Source organism: Balearica regulorum, chromosome 9 (genome assembly GCF_011004875.1).
Source record: "Balearica regulorum gibbericeps isolate bBalReg1 chromosome 9, bBalReg1.pri, whole genome shotgun sequence".
In the NCBI taxonomy this organism is placed as follows: domain Eukaryota; kingdom Metazoa; phylum Chordata; class Aves; order Gruiformes; family Gruidae; genus Balearica; species Balearica regulorum.
In genome coordinates, this window is record NC_046192.1 from 7,132,797 (window position 1) to 7,154,704 (window position 21,908).

At 36.7% G+C, this 21,908-nt stretch overlaps 1 protein-coding gene across 3 annotated transcripts in view; it reads left to right on the forward strand.

Annotated features, from left to right (window-relative positions):
• CLSTN2 (calsyntenin 2) overlaps positions 1 to 21,908 on the forward strand; it is a 386,924-nt gene that overhangs the window by 302,544 nt on the left and 62,472 nt on the right. For all 3 annotated transcript variants that reach the window (XM_075760965.1, XM_075760964.1, XM_075760966.1), the window contains exons 5-6: positions 2,166 to 2,315; positions 16,322 to 16,507. In XM_075760965.1, the coding sequence (XP_075617080.1) occupies positions 2,166 to 2,315; positions 16,322 to 16,507 (336 nt within the window). The remainder of the gene's footprint in view (positions 1 to 2,165; positions 2,316 to 16,321; positions 16,508 to 21,908) is intronic.

The following is a 21,908-nucleotide window of genomic DNA, read 5'->3' on the forward strand; positions in this document are numbered from 1 at the left end:
GGAAATCAATAAAGTATTGGGTAACATCTGCAAGACAGCCAACTGACCTTCCAGAATAACACCTAATAGAATCTTTGTAGTCCAAATCATAAAAGACCATAATGAAATACAGATCTTGGAAGACAGATTTAGTGAAATGCAAATATGTTGTAATGATTCATAAATCTTAAAGGACAGTTAATGTGCTATGCAAATTCTAGCAGTCTGCTAATGTAGATTCGGACAATTTTGGTTTCCTGAGAATTACCTCTGCTGATCATGGACCAAAATAAGACCAAGGAGAACCAAAGAGGGAAGTAGAAGGATTCATGTAAGAAATAATGTAATGCAGAAAGGAAAGTACTACTGAGCAGATATTAAATGAATAATTAAGTATACAGTGGCAGTTTTTCATTAAATCCTCTTAGATACTAATCAAGAAACTCAAGATAGTAAAATGGTAGATTAAATTGTTTTGCCAGTTACAAACTAAAAAATAACAAAGTAGTTTATATCATTTTCGCAGTTGCTTTTGTGATGGGAAGAGCTATCTACATGGCAGACATGAAAATGCCTGGCAAGGTGAGGTGCCTGAGAGAGAACCAAAGAAGCTGTAGGACACAGTACTGTTTCCGTATTGGCCTTCAGTAGGTCATTCTGCTTCTCTATTTCAGACATAAAAGTTGTGATAGGGCTTGTCCTCCTCTGCACCCTGCTCAGAAAGGGAGGGGTAAAGACTTGAAGTCAACAGAAAATGGGGTATTGGGCCTGAGTTATAGCTGCAGATGTTAAGGGTCTATTTAAACTACAAATTTTGAACCTGAAGACAGTGATAATTGCCAAAGCAGCCTTCCTTCAGGCCTGACCTGAAAAGTTTTGCATCAGGTTCAATTAAACTATTAAAGTTGCCTTTAGTGTTGTAGTAGTCAGAAAAGTGTTGGGGTCTGACAAGATAAGGAGTGTGCATCAGAGAGACACCTGCTAAAAGTCTTTACTTGTCGAACTAATGGAGGTTTAGTGAAAGACATTTTTAAGAAGTTGCATTAGTCTGCTTTTGCCTGTCTCATTCATTTGAACAAAAAAAAACCCCACACCCAAAACCCCGGACAATGCCAGCACACCTAACAACAGATCCTTGACCAGCACCTGTGGGAATCACTGTGTTTGACTAAATTCTAGGCTTTTGGTGCTCCCCATTCCAAATTTAGCCCAAACAACTTGATTTTGCAGATCCATGCTTGAAAGCAGTTGTTATGTGTAGCATTGATCCAGAGTAAGTTTGTTTCTCAAATTCCAGAGCGGACATTCTCAGAGAGATAGTATAACAAACAGCCCTGAGCAAAAGTGTGAAACATCTTGAACAGTCTCAAGTTTCAATGTCAGCAGAAGTGCATTTCAGTGGAAATGGACAGAATTAAAATGCTGAACTCATTAATTACAAAAACATGCATTCTGCACGGTAATCTTCCAGTCTGCAGGAAGTACTCTGAGAAAGATCTTTCCATTTCCTTGTGAAAGTTGTAATGTTTTTTCCCCAAACAGGTAATTTGTTGCCTTTATCTATGTGCCAGGTTCAGCACATGATCTCTGTTGTTGCTGAGTTTTATTTTCCATGTGATAACTCTGCTGTCATATTAAATACTGCTAAGCGTTCTAATGTAGAAGGTGATTCTGGAGCTTTTCCTATTTTTAAAATGCAGGGAAAGGTGTTAAAGGGCTAAAAATCTTTCTCATCTAAAGGGTAATAGCTTTAGGAGAAAAAAGGAAGATGCTTAGGCTGAGGAGATGCTCAGCAGTGGATCTCAGGAATGTGGTTGCCATGTTAAAGCAGTGTATTTTGGGAAGATATGGAAAATGAGCCTGCACCTACTCATACTTTACATTTCAAGATGTAACTGCTAATTAGTCTTACAGTCTAGAAAGTGTTGAGCAGATGTTTTCTAATATAGATATGCCTATATTATATCCCTAACATTTTATATTTGCCTAAGAACTTCTTTATTTCTGTGCTGGCTTGAAAGAAAATACTTCCTGTTCCTCATAATTGTCCTGCCTGTGGACGTCCCATCTGCTTCAAAGCATTTTCTGGTCACGAAGGACTTGATTAACCAGGACCCAAATGTTATAGTTTGTATATGCTTAGCCAAGAATGAATTTCTGAATGTTATCTTATATTGAATCTATAGGTAACATCAGAAACACCGAGAAACTGAACTATGATAAACACCACCAGTATGAGATAATGGTAACAGCTTTTGACTGTGGGCAAAAACATGCAACAGAAGATGTCTTAGTACGAGTTAATGTCAAACCAGTGTGCAAACCAGGCTGGCAAGGTAAGGTTTAATTGTTTACATATTTTAATTTTTTGTTTAAATCTCTCTTTTTTGGTATTTTCCCTCCACCTCACAGTTAGGAAACTAGAGTGCTTATTGCAGTGGTATAGAAAATTGTTGCTATTTCTTATGCTTACTTCATTCCAAGCCTGTTAAAAACGTGCATAATAATCCCATACTTGAAACATGGCAAATGTAAACTTTAGTCAGAACAAAGAACAGATTAGAAAAAAAAAGAAAAAAAGACAAATTTCTGTTCTAAAAAGCTACCTTATAATTCAGTCTGAAAATACAGAAAGGTTAAACAATGCTTCTAATTTGCCATTCTCCTACTACTCCTTTAAATAAAACTTTTGAAACCACCATGACAAGGTACTTTTCTCATGTGTGCCAGAGTTGTTCAGATTATCTTGTTCCAGGTACAGAATTGGCTTTCATGTGCATACGTGCATGAGTCAAAGCACGCTCAACTGGCAGTAGGAGTGAAAGGCATTTTTTTATCGTGATTACTGTCTTCATATTGAGACATTTCAGTAGGAATTGATTTTCTAAAAAAGTTGTAAGGATCTACAGTCTACTTTGTCTAAAATGCAGAAAAACCCAGCTAGCACTGTATTAGGAAGATAGATATGCCACAAATTATAAGGAATCAAGATGAAAATGAGGGCTGGATTAGGGACAAACCAACTGAATGTAAACACACTATGAAGATGTCATTCAGGACTAACCTGACCTTTGTAATTGTAATTTTTAAGAGAATGATTGAGAAGGAAAAAATCAGTTTGGCTGTTGTACTTGAAGGTAAATTTGCAGACTGACATTTAGAAGAAAAAAAAGGTTTTCTTTGTAAAATGAGAAGCCCTGGTGTAGGGGACCTTGTAATGAAATGTGTGCAATATCATGAAGTCATTTTCACAGTCCTCATTTAGAGCAGAGCCACATTTTAATTTTTCAGGGATATACTAGTTACCCACCCAAGTATTTTGTAGAGCATTTTTATTAGAAAAATTGGAATACCTATGACCTATTTCCACATTTTCTAACTGATCTTATTTTTCAAAACACCATGATTTACTCTATAAAACCAATAAAGTCTCTTTGCACTGTAGAAATGTTCTGTTTCCATTTTATGGAGTCATGTCAAATAAATTAAATACTCCCAAATTAGCCTGTAATTTGTATTAACGTGGATGTAATTGTTGATTTTTTTTTTTTAAATTTCCATATTATTTCCATTTAGGTATTTTATTGATTAAATAATTTGTGCAAAGATACCTTGCTAATGGTGTGTTTATATTGCCCAATATTGTCATACTTATTTCATAGTTCAAGCATCAGTTATAGGACAGATGGTCATTGCTGGTCTCATCAAGTCGGTATAGACGCCAAGTAGCCAATAAAAGTAATAGAAACAATCTCAAATAAAGTTTGTTTCATTTTTTTAATGCTTTGTTCATTTTAGATTACGCGAAGTGTTTACAAGGTATTTAAGTTTTTAATGAAAAGCTGGAATTCAGGTATTGTTATTTTATGCATGCAAAATTTATTTTCTTCTCTTCTAGGAGTCAGAGCTGTAGGTGGCTGATGGTTTGGTTAACACTAGGTATTTAATATAAGGGCATACCAGCTTGTTATTTTTAGTGTGATGATGAGAAAATAGAGAAAACAGCATATATGTAAAGGAACAACTCTTAAAAAAAGAATGCAATACACAAGAAAGTTTAAAGCAGCTTGTCAAAAGCATCTCAGATAGGAAAGGATGTGCTTTGATAGCATTCATTATGCTTGAATTTGCGCTTTTTGTTTATTTCTGTGGCAATTGGACACCTTCTGATCTGATAAAGTTTTATGATGAGTCTTTATCATAGGCAAGGTAAAAATATGAAATAGCTCAATATGTTCTGCTCTAGCATATTCCATGCCATCCATGTGGAATTGTACCATTCCATGTCTCAAATAGGTGACGGTTTCACTTTGATGGCAGGTCTGCAGGTGAAATGGCACAAAGTGCCATAGTGTTTGCCTACTCAGGGTATAAGGTCTTTAGGTAAACAATTGGGCAGATATTGCTTCAGTTCTTAATTACTAAATCACGTATTATAATTTGAAAATAAGTTGCAACATAATACTTCCAGAAATGTCTACATTTCTCTTAATGAGTTTTTTTATGCCTATTTATTTTTAAAGGTGAAGATAATCAGATAGGTGATGTTTTCCACTTTGAGCCAATGTCTGTAAAAATTAACTGTTGCTAGGGAAAAAAAAAATAATCAAATTAAGCAAAACTTGCTAATAGTATTTTCAGTACTTAAAGAGGAAGTCTGGAGACTGGGAAGGGAGGACATTTTTAGTGTTCTTTCTTCCCTGTGTCTGTCACTGTGACCTCCCCACAAAGAGGCAGCCAGCAGGTATGCTCCATCTTCTTTGAAATAATGATATTTTTGAAAAGATTGAATGACTAAGGGAGGTACAATAATGTTTTTCTTGACAGAAAAGATGAATATTCTGAGCCTTTGGTTATATTATAGATGTTGCCAAAATACGATATATGATTTTTTTTTCTGTTCTTCAGTGTTAGCTTGAACAAATAAATACTTGGAATTTCAATTTATAGCATTGGCAGTTAGTTCTTTAAAGTTACTGGCTTTAGTAATCTGAAATATTGTGCAGTTCTTTCTGTGATTACCAGGAATAGAGATTGTAGTAGTCTAATGCAAATTCAGAGTTAAAAATTTCAGTGCAATAAATTTCAATGCAGATGCCCTTCAAATAACCTCCATTGTGCAGGGGTGGGACAGGGAAGAATAGGTTTACGTAAAACAATGCACAAAATTATTTCTGTTTCTAGAGGTCGACTCCACATGACTGACATGTATAGCAGAGCAAGTAAGACTCACCAAGCCAAGGTGCTATCCTTTAAATAATGTTCCCTTGGGCTAAGAGCATTTAAGTCTTCATTAAATCTAGGAGCTACTTCCCTACTCTTTGAAGATGGACATTAATATACGATCAGCAAGTGTGCCCACACAGACATTTTCAGCGAACAACAAGCCTCCACTCTATTAAGAGGCTACTTTAGAAACAAACTTGACCCAAAGTGACATCAAACCATTCTGAGCGGACCACTCTGAAATGTTATGAGTAGCCTAAGCAAGCTAAAAATGTAAATCAATGAGCTGAATTAATTCCTAATCAGTTATTTTAATTGGAAATTCTCATTAGTGAGTTTTGTCAACAGACTTTTACAGCTGTGCTACAAATTCTCTTCATGCTATCTGTGTTAATTTCCATGATTTTCAAACAATGGAGTGATCACTTACTGCCAGGTAAGTAAAGAGGCTGCATTATGCAGAAAAGCTAGATGACAGTATTTCTGACACCATAATGGGTAGATCTGCAGTTGAGGATATTTCTCTTTTTTTGATTAATTTTCTTTTAAACACAATTAGTGGATTTCCATACTACAAAATATCCTGTTATCTTCAGCACATTGCCTGGGGTTCTGTCCCCTCCTCCAGGGCTCTGCCTTTGTTTCAGCTCTATGGACACAGAGCAGACACTACACTTTTTCCTGTACATTCACTTCCCGTGTGGTTGTCTTCACTACAGCAGTTTTAATGTCACAAGTATTGATTTCTGTAAAGTTACTTCTGCCTTATTCAAAGCAGAGTAGATAGACTTGTGGCAACACAGTACTAAATATCCACATAGTATTTTCATTAAAAAACGTGAGGTGAAATAAAGAGTAAAAAACCTGTAATGTAGACCATGTTTCCTTTAGGTCAGTTATGGTACCATAATATTGTCTTTTTCTGTTTCTGGTACTTTTAGGAACAGTATTCATAAAACTGAAGAAGTTACTGTCCCCCGTAGTGGGATAACAAATGGAAATAAAATATAAAAAACTGTGCTGAAAGATGCAAGATAGCAGAAAGTTGAAAACAATTATTCCTGTACCAAGCGCTCTGGTGAATGATGTACTACATGGGGAGAAAATAAAAAGGAGTTTAACCTCAGAAAAGGAAGGGCAGAATCGTGTCCCCAAAAACTTAAAATATGTTTTGAGACTACTAGAGATCTGCTCAACTATTGACAATTAAACCAAAAATCAGGTTGTTCCCTCAAACGCAATTGATTTCTCACAGGAAGTAGTTATTAAGGTATAAAACAAAAAAGCTCCTCTAAACCAATCAGCTGAATACCCCAATAAAGTTTCAGAGGGCTCTGCCTGTTCTGAGACAAACAGGGAAAGTTTGGGAGATAAATATGCAGCAAAGACAAAAATTAAAAGCCACATTGCCTTCTCAGATCAAAGAGGACTTAATTTCTTTTCCTGCCAAATTTAATATGGTCCTTGCATAACCAATGCTCACTAACCTCCAGTTTAAGAGAAAATTAGGATTCTGATTAGAAAACAGGATTTCACAGCATCTGGCCTGAAGTGTTTTACTAATTTGAAAAGATTTCCTCCACTTATCTTCAAGTCCTATGAACCTACACACACACATAACATAATTAGCTGAGGTAACAATATAAAGTAGAAGTTCCTTAAAAATTCATCTTAAAAAATGTTCCATAAAATTCAATGACTTTCCACTTAGTGTTTGCTTAAAAATAGTTTTTTGAAATAAAAGCTTCTCATTGTTTATTTACCTAATAGTTTATGAAAATATTTAATAAGAGTAGTTAATGTATCAAAAATATTGTGTGTTCCTTCATTTTTAAGACATGTAGGGCTCACTAAGGTGATCTAAGGATTTGCTGCACAAAAAGGCACATTCTTACCATGTCTTCAACGTTGAATAGTCCTTCAGAGGCCATGTACACGTCAGATCAGCTCACTTTTCCTGCTGAAATATGACCTTTCTTTGTTCAGAGAAGAGCAGGACCTTCTCTTGTAGTCGCACAGTGATCTTGGATCACTTCTTAGTCAACATACTTTATAGACGCTATTTGCAGTAGATGCTGAGTAATTTTAGAATGGTATTCATGTGGGCTCTCTAGTAAAATCCAATTACAGAGGAAGACCAAAACTGTATTGGCTTTTGAGCTGTCAGTGCTTTTAACAAGGAGCAATATGATTACTAAAGCAATTGGTTACTTGGAGGAGAGTGGCCAAGTACAGAAACCTTGCTTATGAGAATAAAATTCAGAAACAATTTTAAAGGCCCAAATATTTTCTACAATAAATATAAATCAATTTCTATTCTTCTTGTGCACATACCTAGCAGTTTAAAATGCAAAGCTTGTGTTGTCTTAGCTATACGATATTTACCCGTATTTTTAAAAATGAAATTGCAAGGCAGGGAGCCTTTGTGCCAGTCTAGTCTTGGAGCTGCTGTGCATGCATTAGCCATACATCCTTGAAAAAAGGTAACCATAACAAAATGCTTACATTCAGCTATTAACTGGAGTGGCATCATTTTAGTAGAATACCTACTCTTTAAATACTCATTTCAGACATTTGAAAATTGCTTGAACTTCTGAGTACTTTTGATTTTTGAGCTCAAAACTTACATAAGTTCATACTCATTTATGTACTTGTAGCAGCACTATTTTTTTTCTTTTGTTTGACTACCAGACATATTTAGAGACAGCAGCCATACCTGTTTCAATCTAAGTTTTAAGATACGCTCTCTTTTCCTCAGCAAATTCTGTATACATATTAGAGCTAAATGCATCTTTCCTGAACAGTCTAGATAGGATGTTTTCATGTTTCTTTCTACCATAGCCTTCTACTGGAAACATAGTGCTTTATATATTCCAAGACTACCTTTTTTTTTTGCCTGGCTGTATCAGACTGGTGGCTCATGGACATGCTGTTATTGACTTAATGGAATCAGCTCTTTTTCCATGTGCCACTTTTCAGTGATGACTCACCAGTTTGCTGAAGTGCCTGAGCATGAACTGGCACTTCGTACCATTACTACAAAACATTATTTCTAGAACACCAGTTTTCAAGGTCGTCTTATTCTGTGCTTGGGATATCATCTTTCTATATTGACTTCCAATGTAGAATTGCCTTCCGGTTTTGTTACTAGCAGAAGTAATTAACACAGTCCTGATTTTGTGCCAAGACCATTAATGGAAATATCAAATAACAATCCCAAGGCAGATTCACAGGGATCTTTACTAGTTACTTTCCTGTATACCATGAACTTTACATTTTCAGAGTAACCCATTATTGCCCTCTCTTTAGGCAGTTCTGTATATACATTACAATTGAAATACTGTCGCCTGCCTTTTCCATCTTAACAGATAAAAGAAACCATTCGGTTTAGACCCATTTAACTAGATTCTTATTTCCATATACCTCTGTGGAAGTTCACTCCTTTGATCACCATTCTACATTTACAACTACAAAAAAAGTCTTTCCTTTTTTTTTAATTTTCACTGCAAAATCTCCATGAGCTTCACTGTGGCAGTTATTTCATTGAAAAATTTCTTATCTCTGAGATGTAGCTGACAGCTGGTGGTTCCATAAGCTTTTCCTCTCCTCAGAAGTTGAAGCACTACAGGATATCCGGTTAGGTTTGAAGCTTTACGCTATGATTTTTTTTTTTCTCTACATGTAAAACTTCCATATATTCTTACACCATGGACTTAAAATTTGCAGACTTTCTACACAAGTTTTGACATCCTCAATTCAATTGATTTCAGTAACTAGTCCATGCAGTGTTTCAGAGTCTGAATTTGAGAAGCTCTTTGTATAGTCTTCAGTAGAGAAATGCCTTGGAATACAGGATCCAAACACTAGTCACAGCCCTCGTTCTTCAGGATAACTAGAAAGCTGCCTCTTCCCATAATTACATCTTTTTGTGGTAGTTTGTCCTTCTGAAAACATTAGAAGTCTCTAACCACATCTGAACCTGATGTGAAGGAGCAGCAAGAACAGGGCCACTCCTTGACGAAGGCAAGCAGGGAGCCAGTTGTAATAACAGAGCTGGCAGAGCTTTCATCATGAAGGGTCAACCCCTCACCCAACTGAGGTGAGCAGGGAGACCCAGAGATGGGAGCCAGGTTCAGCCAAGAGCCCAGATCCTCAGGCATGTTCATGGTGACGAGGCAGGTCCCAGGAAGTCAATCCATAGAGGAGAGTTAGGATCAGGTCGCTGGCCAGGCTGTCAGGCAAGAAAGCCAGTTCATGGGTTACTTCTGGATAAAGGGACCCTATGGCCAGATCTGTGGCTGAGCTAGACACACACCCCTACAGCATCATAGGTCAGGCTAGGACTGAAGTGCTGAGGCTGAGCTTAAAAAGAGCTCCTGGCTCATTGGTGCAAATGGAGGCCCCAGGTCAGGCTTATGGAGGCTCATTAGGGGTTATTAGTGAACTTGGGGCTCTGAGACCCAGTTTGCTGCAGGAAATACCTACTATTATTCAAATGCAATCTCACAATAAATAATAGTTTAACCTATGCTGTTGTTTCTTATTTTTCAGATTCTTATATGTTTATTTTGCATAATTAGGCATCATTAGGGCTTGGGAGTTTATCACTCAACAGAGTGTTCAGTGTCTCTAGTTCAGGCACAACTACTAGTCCATTATGGTTCAGTGTCTCCTGCAACAGCAGAGCTTACCACCTTCCTGCAGCAGCCCAAATTTCTGTCTCTGGTTGGCTGGTTTTTAAGCTATCGGCATGCTGCAGAAAGAAAAGGTATATATGGATGTTTCTTTACGCTTGTGAGATCTGCGTTCTTAGCAGACTGTAGTGCCTTAGCAGGGCTTTGGAAGTTAGTTTGAGTCTTCTCATTGCTATGGAGAGGCTTTAACTGGGTCAGAATTTCTGATTATCATTTCCTTAACAAATCATCATATTTAACATAGTTAAATTTGTACGTGGCATCAGATTTAGCATTCCTATCGTTTGTATGTTACTAGCTTGTAGATTAGCTGTCAAACCTAGAATTGTTTATTAAGGGTTTTTTTTTATTTTGTTATATGACTAGTGGTGCTCGATACAAAAGGATCTTTTCTCCCTTAATAAAAATGAACAGAACTTTAAAGATTATTTTGTTTATTAAAAATATTAATATTTTATATATACATACATATGTTATGTATGTGTAGGTATATATGTATTTATATATATTTAAATATGTATATTGTATAAATATATATGTTAATTTAAAAATAAGGGAAAATATAATTTATAAAATATCCAAAAAGGTATTTATTTCTGTGTGTTATTAAACACACACAAGAAGCACGATCCTAGCTGACACTTAAATCTTGCTTCATTTTTGGCATAATTTCTACCAAACTTCCCTAGCAAAATACACATCTGCTAGCAGTGGTAGGAGTTGTGGCAACCATTGTAAAGCTCTGTACTTGGTTCCCAAGAGAAAAAGCATTTTTTTCTGTCAATGGTGACTGCTTGACCCTTTAAAACTTAGCAAATTGTTTTTAGAAAATTATATTCTGGGCAGGACACAGTGACATTGATGGATCCTGGAAGTAGCATTCTGCTGATGCTTACTAGTTGATTTGTGGCCAGTTAACTAGGGGACATCCTACCAAATTCACTCCTTTGTAAAATAATCAATTTCACGAATGGGAAACTGCTTAGACAACCTGAACAGACCTGGTTATTTTAAGTAGTTCAGGATCTTCACAGAAAGAAAGGTACTTAAGAAAGGCCCAGGCATACATGCACTACCAGCCTTTTTTCTAACTTTCCTTCTGAGACAGCAAGGCATAGCAGATGATTCATTTTAACCTTAATGATATACTGTAAAATAATAATGTCAACTCAGTTTTGTTCACCTGTAATCTGTGTCAAGAAATGCCATTCAGATTTTCTGGAAAGGTCTGTTGCAAGGCTGAAGTTTCCTTTTTTTGCAAGTAAAAATTTTCCTTTTTCAGAAGTTTTGAGGAGGGTTAATCAGGAAACAGGGGAGCAGAACAGATAAGGTTGCTGCTTTGTGTGTCTTGGGGGGTTTGGTTTTTTTCCAAATGGGAAATTAAAATCCTTTGAAATGTTGTTCGTTTGGTTTTTTTTAGAGTTGCACGATTTATTTATAAGTCCATAAATACAGAGAATGCTGCCCAAGAGAAAATATGTGGGAACTGTTACGCTGTTTCTGTTTTGCTAAAAAATCCTTTATGTTTATATCAAAGTAGAAATTCAAGTACCGAAGTGTATACATTTTCCAAATGTCTTATGGCCATTGGTCTTTCACATTTGGAGAATGCCTAACTGTACAGCAGGTATTTATTGAGGTGGCTGCAGTATATGACATTCTGACAACATGTGTACTCTCCAGTAAATTCATGGTGTTGAAAGAAAATTGTAGTTTTGTAAGTTGGTTTTGGTCAGCATGAAGAGCTGCCTGGCTGCTGCTTTTAAGAGGGAGTTTCATAAATCATGAAAATAAGTGTACTTTTGGTAAAACTACAGAGACATTTCTGATCTTGTTTGAAATGCTTTGTGTACTGACATTTTTATTTATTCTAGATTGTTTCATGTTTTCAAATTGATAGAGAGGAAAATGTTTGATGAAAAAAATACTTCAGCAAAGCTGTGAAGTATATAAGTATTAAAAAAAAAAAAAAGGCAGAAGTACCCCAGCCTACCTAGATAGGACAGATGCAAAGATGCTGTAGAGGAAACAGATCTACCAATTACATTGCTCTGGGAACCTTATGTTCCAGCTATTATCTAGAGATGCTGCAGAGACTCACTAATAGCACTACATAATTTTTATCTTGCATTTAGCTGCCAGGATGCACATCTTCAGTCCAACATGAGAGAAGTTTTCATTTCACTGGCATAGCAGGAGTTGTGTTGCAATTGTCTTTAATTACCTTGCCATCATTTTTAATGTCATGAGGTGGAACCAAAGTTCATGGCCACACACGTGTAGGAGGGGACATGAATCAGGTCATACTGCCTCTGCACATGAGTGCCAGACTCCTCCAAGGAAAAATCAGATTAAAGCATTCTTAGTGTTAACAAGCATTAGAAATGAATTAAAATAGAATACATGGATCACAAAGAGAGTGTCATGTACCAAACTGTTAAGTGTATAGATCAAGGAAAATCTTTGCATTGTCCTTCTGTTAAAAGCAAAACTTAGTGCATTGAGATTTACTTTTAAAGGCTCAAACTGTCAATGAAGTTTGATCCATTTTGATCTTGTAATAGTTTGAGGATCTTGGAGATCGAGATCCAGATTTACATAGTTGTTTTATAATTGATGAAATCTGAACCACAGACATGTCATTGTGATATTTACACTCTAATGTTGTTATGTTGTAGGCATAATCCATCTGGGGCTGTCTTGTATTGTCTGGAAGAGCTTTATACCACATGTGGCAAGCAAAAGCTTGTTGAATAAAAAAAAATCCAAACAAAGACTGTCTTCTGCAAGGCTAAACAGGGCTAGTTTGATTCAAGCTTTTCCCATGGCATTAGCCTTCCCCCTGTACTGGGGAAACAGTGCTTACCTTTCTGAGTTTGCGCTGTAATGTGGTGTCGTCACACGATGGTTTGTGTCAGAGGAGGAACCATGTTGGCTGAGTTTAGCTGATCTAGTGCACCCTACCATCTTTTGACTGCTTGCATAACCCTAGACGTGAGTCACATTTTAAGATACAGTTTTTAAATGTCTGGAATTCAGAGGCTTTTGTAGACTCAGGTTACATAAGACTCTTCTTCTGAGTCAGTTCTAGAGGAACTGAAAAAGTGCCACTATGTTCCTGAGGGAAAGGTGCTGATCTTTTGAATGTGTCCAATACAGAATGTTATTCTGGGAGAAAGAAAAATCATGATCTTCACCACATTCAAAATTATATGAAAGGCTTGGTTTTTCTTACAATAAGCTCTTCACACTGCCACCACTTGTCGCTTATTCTAACTTGATGCACGTTCCGACGTTGCCAGCTTCACTGGCAGTGAGATAGAGAGGATGCTGGCCTCAGCTTCCACACCTCTGCGATGATGAAATGCTTTGGGGACAGGTACTATATAAATAAGTCAGTTGGTTTGTGTCTGAGCTCTTACTACCTTAAGTGACTGTCCTGTTATCACAGAATTCTATCATACTCTAGCATTGCCTCGTGCCTGTCTGGGAATGCCTTCTGCACAGAGAGGGACTCCTTGGCAGACGGCTCAAATCTGCACAAAGTCAGTGAAAGTAGTGCTAGTGGGATTTAGGATGAGGATTAGTCTATGATGCTGCAGGAGACCAAGGTACAAAGACACTAGTTCAAGTCTAGTTGATGTTTTATAATTTAGAGCTGAGATAAATGTGGGTGATTTAGAACAGTCAGGGTTTACGATCTCTGCGTATAAATTACTGTTTTTGCCAAGTTGAAAGGTAATACTCTGAAATGAAACACCTCTTCCAATCCAAGGGACATTCACGTGGCAGAAACAGAGGTCTTCCGTTCTTCTTCCTTGTGAGTAGTAGCATTTTATATAGCATGGTTTTTATAAGACATTCTTCATATAACTGGAGGTGAGTGTGCAGTTGCAGATATGTTACAGTTAATAATTCAGTCACATCTCACATACGCTAATGAATATTTTGCATGAGTGCCAGTTAATTTGATATGGCTGAGAAATGAAAACGTGGCTGAAACCTGAAAGCTGAGATAGTCAGAAATGTTTCAGATACTTATGAGACTGTCTTTATTTTTCTTATTGGGTAGGGGAATATAATGTTTTAACTGATGAATAAGAGAATATAAAGATCAGTAGTTCATATATTACTAGCATGTATACAAAACAGCAAGTTATTTTGTTTTTACGTTAAGTATCTGAAAGAATTTGTTGGTCTTTTTTGAGTGGAAAAATGTTAACCTTGAGTTTCTGGAATGCATAGGGAAAAAATCTGTTACTGTAATGATGTACCTTATATGCTACTTGAAATTCTAAGGGAACTGTTTAAGTTGACAATTGCAGACAAATTATGCAATACTGCAGATAAAATTTAACTTAATATGATGATAATAATATGGCTGAATATGATTACCTGAAAATTACTACTAAAATAGCAATTCAGCTGATGTGTGCACAGGCAATAAAGTAGTCATAGTTGTCTTTATTCCGTGATGTACAAGTCCTAGATTTTAGTAAAATTAGATACTAAACATACTTTCAGAATATTCCATGAAGTCTCAGCTTCCTGTTGAGAACAAAATGCTACATGATTACAATTTGGATTAAAAGTCATGAAGAAAATCTGAGAATTTTGAAATGCAGACCAGTGACTGTCAGTAACCTATCCTCTTTGTCTGGATTCTGGACTAACGATTGCTCTACATTTCAAAATGCATGGACTTTCAGAGTTTCTTGGAAATTTTTTATGCAGTTTAAGATGGTGGGAGAGAGCGTCTTTTTTCAAGCTGTCTGAAAATGAGGTCTGTTTAAAAACACCAAACTCCACCTACTAAATGCATATATATATTATTACTTTTCCTTCCACTGATATTTAGAAAGGATATCTCTGTCCATTTGCTTTACAAGATATCACTGACTGCCAGGAATCCAGGATTTTTCCATTTATGGAGTCCTCTCTTACCTAGGACTGAAAAAAAGATGGAGAAACTTCAGCTGTGTGTGGAAAAGTACTTCTTTTGACAAATTTTACAGATACACAGACATACACATTAGGTAGCAGAGTTGAATAGTTTGGTGACTTCAGAATAATTAACTATTTGCATGTCTGTATTAATGTGGCTTTCTTATTTATGTTATGTGGTAACTTGGCTGGAGGTACCTAAAATGTATGAGAAAGATATGAACCTGCTACAGCAGGTCCGGAGGAGGGCCATGAAAATGGCCAAAGGGCTGGAGCATCTCTCCTATGAGGAAAGGCTGAGAGAGTTGGGGTTGTTCAGCCTGGAGAAGAGAAGGCTCCGGGGAGACCTTAGAGCAGCCTTCCAGTACCTGAAGGGGCCTACAAGCTGGAGAGGGACTGTTTACAAGGGCATGGAGTGACAGGACAAGGGGCAATGGCCTTAAGCTGAAGGGAGGGGAGATTTAGATTAGATATGAGGAAGAAATTCTTCCCTGTGAGGCTGTCAAGGCACTGGCGCAGGTTGCCCAGAGCAGCTGTGGATGCCCCATCCCTGGAAGTGTTCAAGGCCAGGTTGGATGGGGCTTTGGGCAACCTGGTCTAGTGGAGGGTGTCCCTGCCCATGGCAGGGGGTTGGAACTAGATGGGCTTTGAGGTCCCTTCCAACTCAAACCATTCTATGATTCTAAAAAAATATGAACTGTAAAGGTTGCTGAAATACATGTTTTTAATAAATGCTGCTTGTTTGGGTTTTCTCTGAAGCAGGTTGCAAACACCATAATTAATTGGATTTAAAAATTAAATGCTTCAGTTGAGAAGCATAGTGGTATGTATGGCATGTCCAGGTGGCTGCCTAAGGTAGGTGATTGTTTCAACGTTGTGGGCTGTGAGACATCTGCATAAGCAAAACCACAGATTAGTCAGATCTGGCTGAAAGCGTGAGCAGTCCTTTCAGCTGTAACTTTCTGTCATTAATACTTCACAAAATTAGTAAGACATTTGCAGACAAGAAGTGGCACTGCAGATGTGTTATATTAGCTTTTGGTCACAGTCCAGTGAGACTGATGTACATAGCCTGGTCCTGGGAGATATTTGTTCTGTATTACAAAACTATGAAATCTGACCAAATTCAGCACAGCCAACAGCCTCATCCCTGTAGAGCTAGCTTGTAGTCTGTCACAGGGACATGGACGTTGGAGATCCAGACTGACGCCAATTAGCACTTCTTGTCAGGATACGTATGTACCCTGTGCTTGTGTGACTCTAGTGGCAGTGGTATTGCTTAATTGACTCTGATGCTCTTTTACAAAGAGAGGCATACCCAGTTTTTTTAGGACAGTTAACTTATTGATGCCAAGTTTGAAAGCTTTTATTTTTGTCTTATACAATGACCTTTGAGAACAATATGTCATTTAAAATTATATAACTCCCTTCCCTTTTGTAATCACTCTTGTGATCTTTTTGTTGTTGTTTTTTTCCAGACTGGAACAGACGGATTGAATACAAGCCTGGTTCTGGCAGCATGCCTTTGTTTCCCAGCATTCATCTAGAAACATGTGATGGACCAGTTTCCTCAATACATACCACCATTGAATTACAGACTAATTACATTGGAAAGGGCTGTGATCGTGAAACATACTCAGAAAAATCTCTGCAGAAATTATGTGGTATGGATATGGCTTTCAGTTGATATAGTATTTTTCTAGATAAATCACTAGTTCCTTGTGACCTTTAAGCATGCAATACATGGATTTATCTCAGCTGGTTCATTTTGGATTGTAGCAATGAAAATGAAGGGAGTGGTGATATTTCACTGATGCTCCATTACTCCTTTCCATTTGTCTTCACTCTTTTTCATACCTTTTCCCTGCTTTGCTTGTTTTTTTCCTCTCTTGCTCCTCTTCCTTTCTATATTTTCTCTCTTTCCTCATTTCACCTCTTTCTCACTCTTTCTTGCCTCTGCTACTAATACCAGTGTAACTGTGCAGTGCGATTTCAGGTATCAATTTGGCATGATAGGAAGACCATAGGATTTGATGGGAATTGAATCTCCATCTTGTGTTTCAGTCTTCCTGACTCAACTTTCTCTTCTGCTGCTAAGTACTGTGCCAGAGTAAAAACGAGAAGTAAAGAAATATTTGGGGCAATCATTTGAGCAAAAATATTTGAAAAACATGAATTTCAGAAAAGAGATATCCTGGTGGAAAAAGCTTTCCTAATTATTTTCTTCCCTTTTTCTGCTTTTTGATAACTTGATCTAAAAGATACAAATTAATTTTGAAAGGTAGATTAAACCCTTGAGGACACTGCTGTATTTTTGTGACTGTAAGATTACGTGTCTGGCAAAGCAATGGCCACACATTAACCCATTTATCTCTGCCTTTTGACATCTACTGTCTCTCCTCCTCCTCTAAAATCCTATCTTCTTAGTGTCCTCATCTGAAGTCCTGATGGTGTGGAGCATTGATTCCCGTCTTCTCCAAAATGTTTCTTTCCCTGGCTCCTGTCAGAGCTACAGTAGCAAGTGTACTTTTTTTTTTTTTTTTTTTTTTTTGCATTTAAATGTATGGATTTTGGTTTGTGGTGTTCTGGTGTGTGACTTACATTTACTTTGATAACCACACAACAGTGTTGCAGATATGTTAAAATCAATACATTAACCTTTAAGAAATAGTTTTGTAAATGAAAATTTTCAGCCAGTGTTACTAAATTATTAAAAACGGAGAGCCAATTCCCAGGGAAAAATAGTTTGCAGTTACGATTTCCAATTACTTGTGGAGACTGTGGAGAAAGTGAAGTAAAGGTGAGTGGGAGTAGTAGCACTCTCATAAAATCTGAATAGTTTCAACCTGAAAATTCATTAGTTAAGATTACAGAAACAATCATAATTTTAATCCTGTATCTTAATCCAACTAACTGGGATGCTAGAAAAGCAGGAGAAAACCCATCTGCCAACAGTATGCATCTTCATCACATGACATTAAAACTAAGAGGTTAAGTAAGGCTATGTGACCTACTGGGGACTTGATTTCATTAAATGCTAGCATTTTAATAAAAATAAATGTTATAGCTAAAGTCAAGTAATTTGCCTCCTCTAAGAACCTGTATTGACAGCAAAAAGAACATTGCTCATGCCTGTTACAGACCTGAACTGCAAATGACACAATCATTCAGAGCAGATCACTACGTACAAGATCTAAACCACTAAATGATTACATTGACATAAAACACTAATACCAACTATATCCAACAATATTACCATCTTAAGTGTAGGACCGAAGGTAGGTACCTTCTGCTGGTGTAGAATTCCTTAGTTAAGGAAGGTTGTGCAAAGTTTAAGGGGCTTAATTCACAGAGTGTGGCTTGACTACCTTACTTGCCAACACTTAAGCAGTAGAAAAGAGAATTTCAAGTCTTTCTGTTTTTCTCCTGAATAAACTAGATATTTCTCATTACTAGTCCAATCTCAATTCATTGTCTGCACCATATGTAGACCTAAGCTGGTCTACAGAAAAGTAGAATGATCAAAAACATTTCAGCAGGTCTGTCAATGCATGGTAGTAGTTGCAGGCAGCCTTTGAGCATGTGGACAGATGTACAGTTTAACATTACTGTTGAACTTCCAGTTTTTACTCAGCACATCATGAAGGAAGAGAATGTAAAGCACTTGAGAAAATAGATAAAATGTAAAAAGTATATGTAAATGGGGGGAAAAATTCTCACTGCTCAAAGAACATATTTTTTGTCCAAGGCTTCAATATCTTCATAGAGAAGAACAGGAAGGGTAGAAACTTGTAATAGGACTTTGATAAAAAGGTTGTAAATGAAAATGAACTTTAGATCAGAATTGCGTTTGGACTAGCTTACACTTTGGTATTTAGTATTTATTACCATCCTTAATGTAGAGAGAACTCTTATGAAAGCAGGTTAAATTAATTCTGGAAATCAGTGTTCTCCCAGAAATGACCTTATTGTATCTAATGGTTGGATGAATAAATTCTTGAAAAGGAAGAAAACCCTGATTATTTTTTTTTATACCATTAAAGCACTGTGTGATTTCAGAGAGTGCAGAACTGAGCAATCACAGACAAATATTCATCTGTGCTATATAAAATTCAAGATTCTCTGTCTATAATTGAGGACCCAGTTTATAAATCCTGTGTTCATTTCTTCATTTATCTGTTGGAAATCTGGAGAATTCAAATGATAAGGACAGTGCATTAAAATTAATTTTTTAGATGACTGATGGTTTAAGTCTGCCTTTCAATAAGCCAGTGATTTGTACTCACTTTGATGGTCAAGGTAGGCAGTTTAAATGATTAAATTACGCTTGAGTCATTTTAAAGTCAAGGATTTATTAGTGTTGTGCCTCAAAGCATTTTAGTAAGTGTTTTTTCACCTTGTCATACGACAATAATAAAAAATAAAGAATGTATAAAAGACACTATTTGGACTGCAAAAACATATCCAGAATAAATCTCACTAAAAAAATAACCAGTTAAGAGGTCTAGAATATGGTGGAAAGATGACTATGGTGCTGTCTTCTTTCCCTCTAAATGTAGATAAAACAGAAAATAATGAGATTGCTAATTCTCACATATGGCAGATGGGAAACTGAAATATGGAAACACTGAGTATCAGATTCAAGGCCATCCTCCAGCCCTCCCTCCTTTACCCAGGGTTGTGTGGCTTTGCAGGAGGCTCAAAGTAAGTTGTTGACCTGACTGAAAATTAATACTTTGGGTTTGGTTTTATTTGGATGGTTAGCTTCCAGCTAAGCCAACAGTCTGGTCCAATTCAGCAAGCAGCATCAGTATGTGCTTATCCTGGCACAAAGTTTGCAGCGCGAACATGCAGGGTATGGAGAGGACGTGGGGCCAACTCTGTAAGTTGCTTGTGAAAACAAGCACTTTGATATGTAAAGGATACCTCAGGGTTCTCAATCCAAAACTGTGCTTAATGCAACAGCTCCTGCATTATTCTGGAAGCATTTTAGAAGAGGACATCAGCCCTGACATTTTGGAAGGGCACTGATCCAGTAGCATGATAAGACTCTTCTGGGAACACCTCCAGATACATCCTGTTTGTATTGCTCCAGGTCTGCGTATGTACATGGCTGAGCAGCATGGGATGCTGCTTGGATTTATTAGGATTGAGACACTATGATTTCTTCTAGCTAAATATCCCAAACACATAATCCAATAGCTGCTCTCAGGGCAGGATTAACACACGCTAACAGGACAAGGGTCCAAAGTAACCCATTAATCTCCATAAAAAGGTGGGCAGATAAAGTAGAACCTGTTGAGCTTGGTACTGATTACTCAAATGCTCTTACAGAAGCCTGACCTTAAACTGGGAAAATAAGGTAGTTTACTTAAGCACCTTGTTGAATCAGAGTTTAATAAGCAATATGAGAGACTTCCATTTTGGAGTTTTCCTGCAGATTCATTCTAGTGGAAAAAATAGATCTTTCCAAGTTTTTATGGCCAGAGTAGATAGAGTGAGGGATGAAGCTTCTTCTTTGAACCCATAATTTACCTAATATAAGCATATCCCCATTTAAAAACATATTTCTTTTGATATACACCATCGTGCAAGCAATTGCTGTTCCTTCTGTAAGTTTAAAAAATTACCATAAAAATTAACAGAAAAGGAAACTGACTGAGAAAATTATGTTTTTACTTGTGTCCTGTGCAAGTAATTCTATTTTTTAGTGGCTTGAATTAAAAAAAAAAAAAAAAAAAAAAAGTTTATCACAACTTGTGCCATCTGGACCATTTGAGTTTGATATATTCCTGTTGATAGCATCTATGTATTAAGCAATGCAGTGTGGTTTATTATCCAGAATTAGAATTTATAAAATAAATACACTTTGTGCTTAAATTCTAAGTATGTAGGTGTTAGATTTGGTGTTGCTATCACTTCAAAGTAACCTCATTTTACAGTAATGAATTTTGGAGAATTGTCAAAGAAATTCAGTTACTGAATGATATGAATGTTTTCATATTATTACTTATAATAGTCTGTTTAAAATCCAGTACAATTCTGCACTTTCCTGGCTTAAAATTCTACACTTCTGCAGAGAGTTGGGATCTTTTTCCTCTCCTTGGATGCTGAAGGAAGGTGGGATATCTTCCTAGTTTCTAGTTTGGGATTTTTTTATTCAGTTGTGGTTTGTTCACCATATTCTTACTTGACAAAGCATCAACAAGAATTTAAAGTTTGTTGTGCTTTTAACTCTGGCAAGCGTGCTTTCTGCTAAATGCTGTCTTTCACCAGCTATGTAAAGGCTCTGGGTAGCTCATTACATGTTTTTAGAAGTGTCTGACAACCATTGAGCTGTAAGAAAATACAGAGCTGTAAAGAATTGTGCTATTTTATCAGATCTTGGCACGACAGTGTTTTCCATTTCTGGTTTGTTTGGGTTTTTTTCCAATTAAGTCTAAAATAACAAATACTGTGTAGCTGGGGACCACTTTGCTAATATTTTACTTTTGGGTGGAGGGGAGGCTAATCTGAATTGTGATTACCACTTAAAAGTCTTAGATATATCTTAGGCAAGAACAGATGGAGTTACAAACATAGTGTATCTGCCAGAATCCAGCATTAAAGTGATATTATCTATTTTAGGGTGAATACTCTGTATGTATTGACATTCATACCAACATTATTGTGAATATCCATGACTACCTACTGGACATTAGGAGACTTGTCCTACATTCACCCCCACTGTACTGTATTTTGGAACACATCATCCCCACATACCATATGTCCATGCTGTCAGGCAGGGAAAATTTAAAGCTTCCCAGCTGGATGTAGAGAATTTGGGTTTAGTCTTAGCAGTTTCAGTCTTAGCAGTTCTTGAAAGAACTGAAGAAATGTCATTAATGAATTTTAGAAAATAATGAGAAGTTTCAAGAAAGATAAACTCAAAATATTTTCTGTAGTTTTTTGTACAATATATTTAATCTAGAGAACTTTTACTAGCTTAACATTGTCAGTATTATATAATGTGTATGTCATTTGACAGTGAAGCTAGTAGGACCATTTGGGTAGTAAAAATAATCT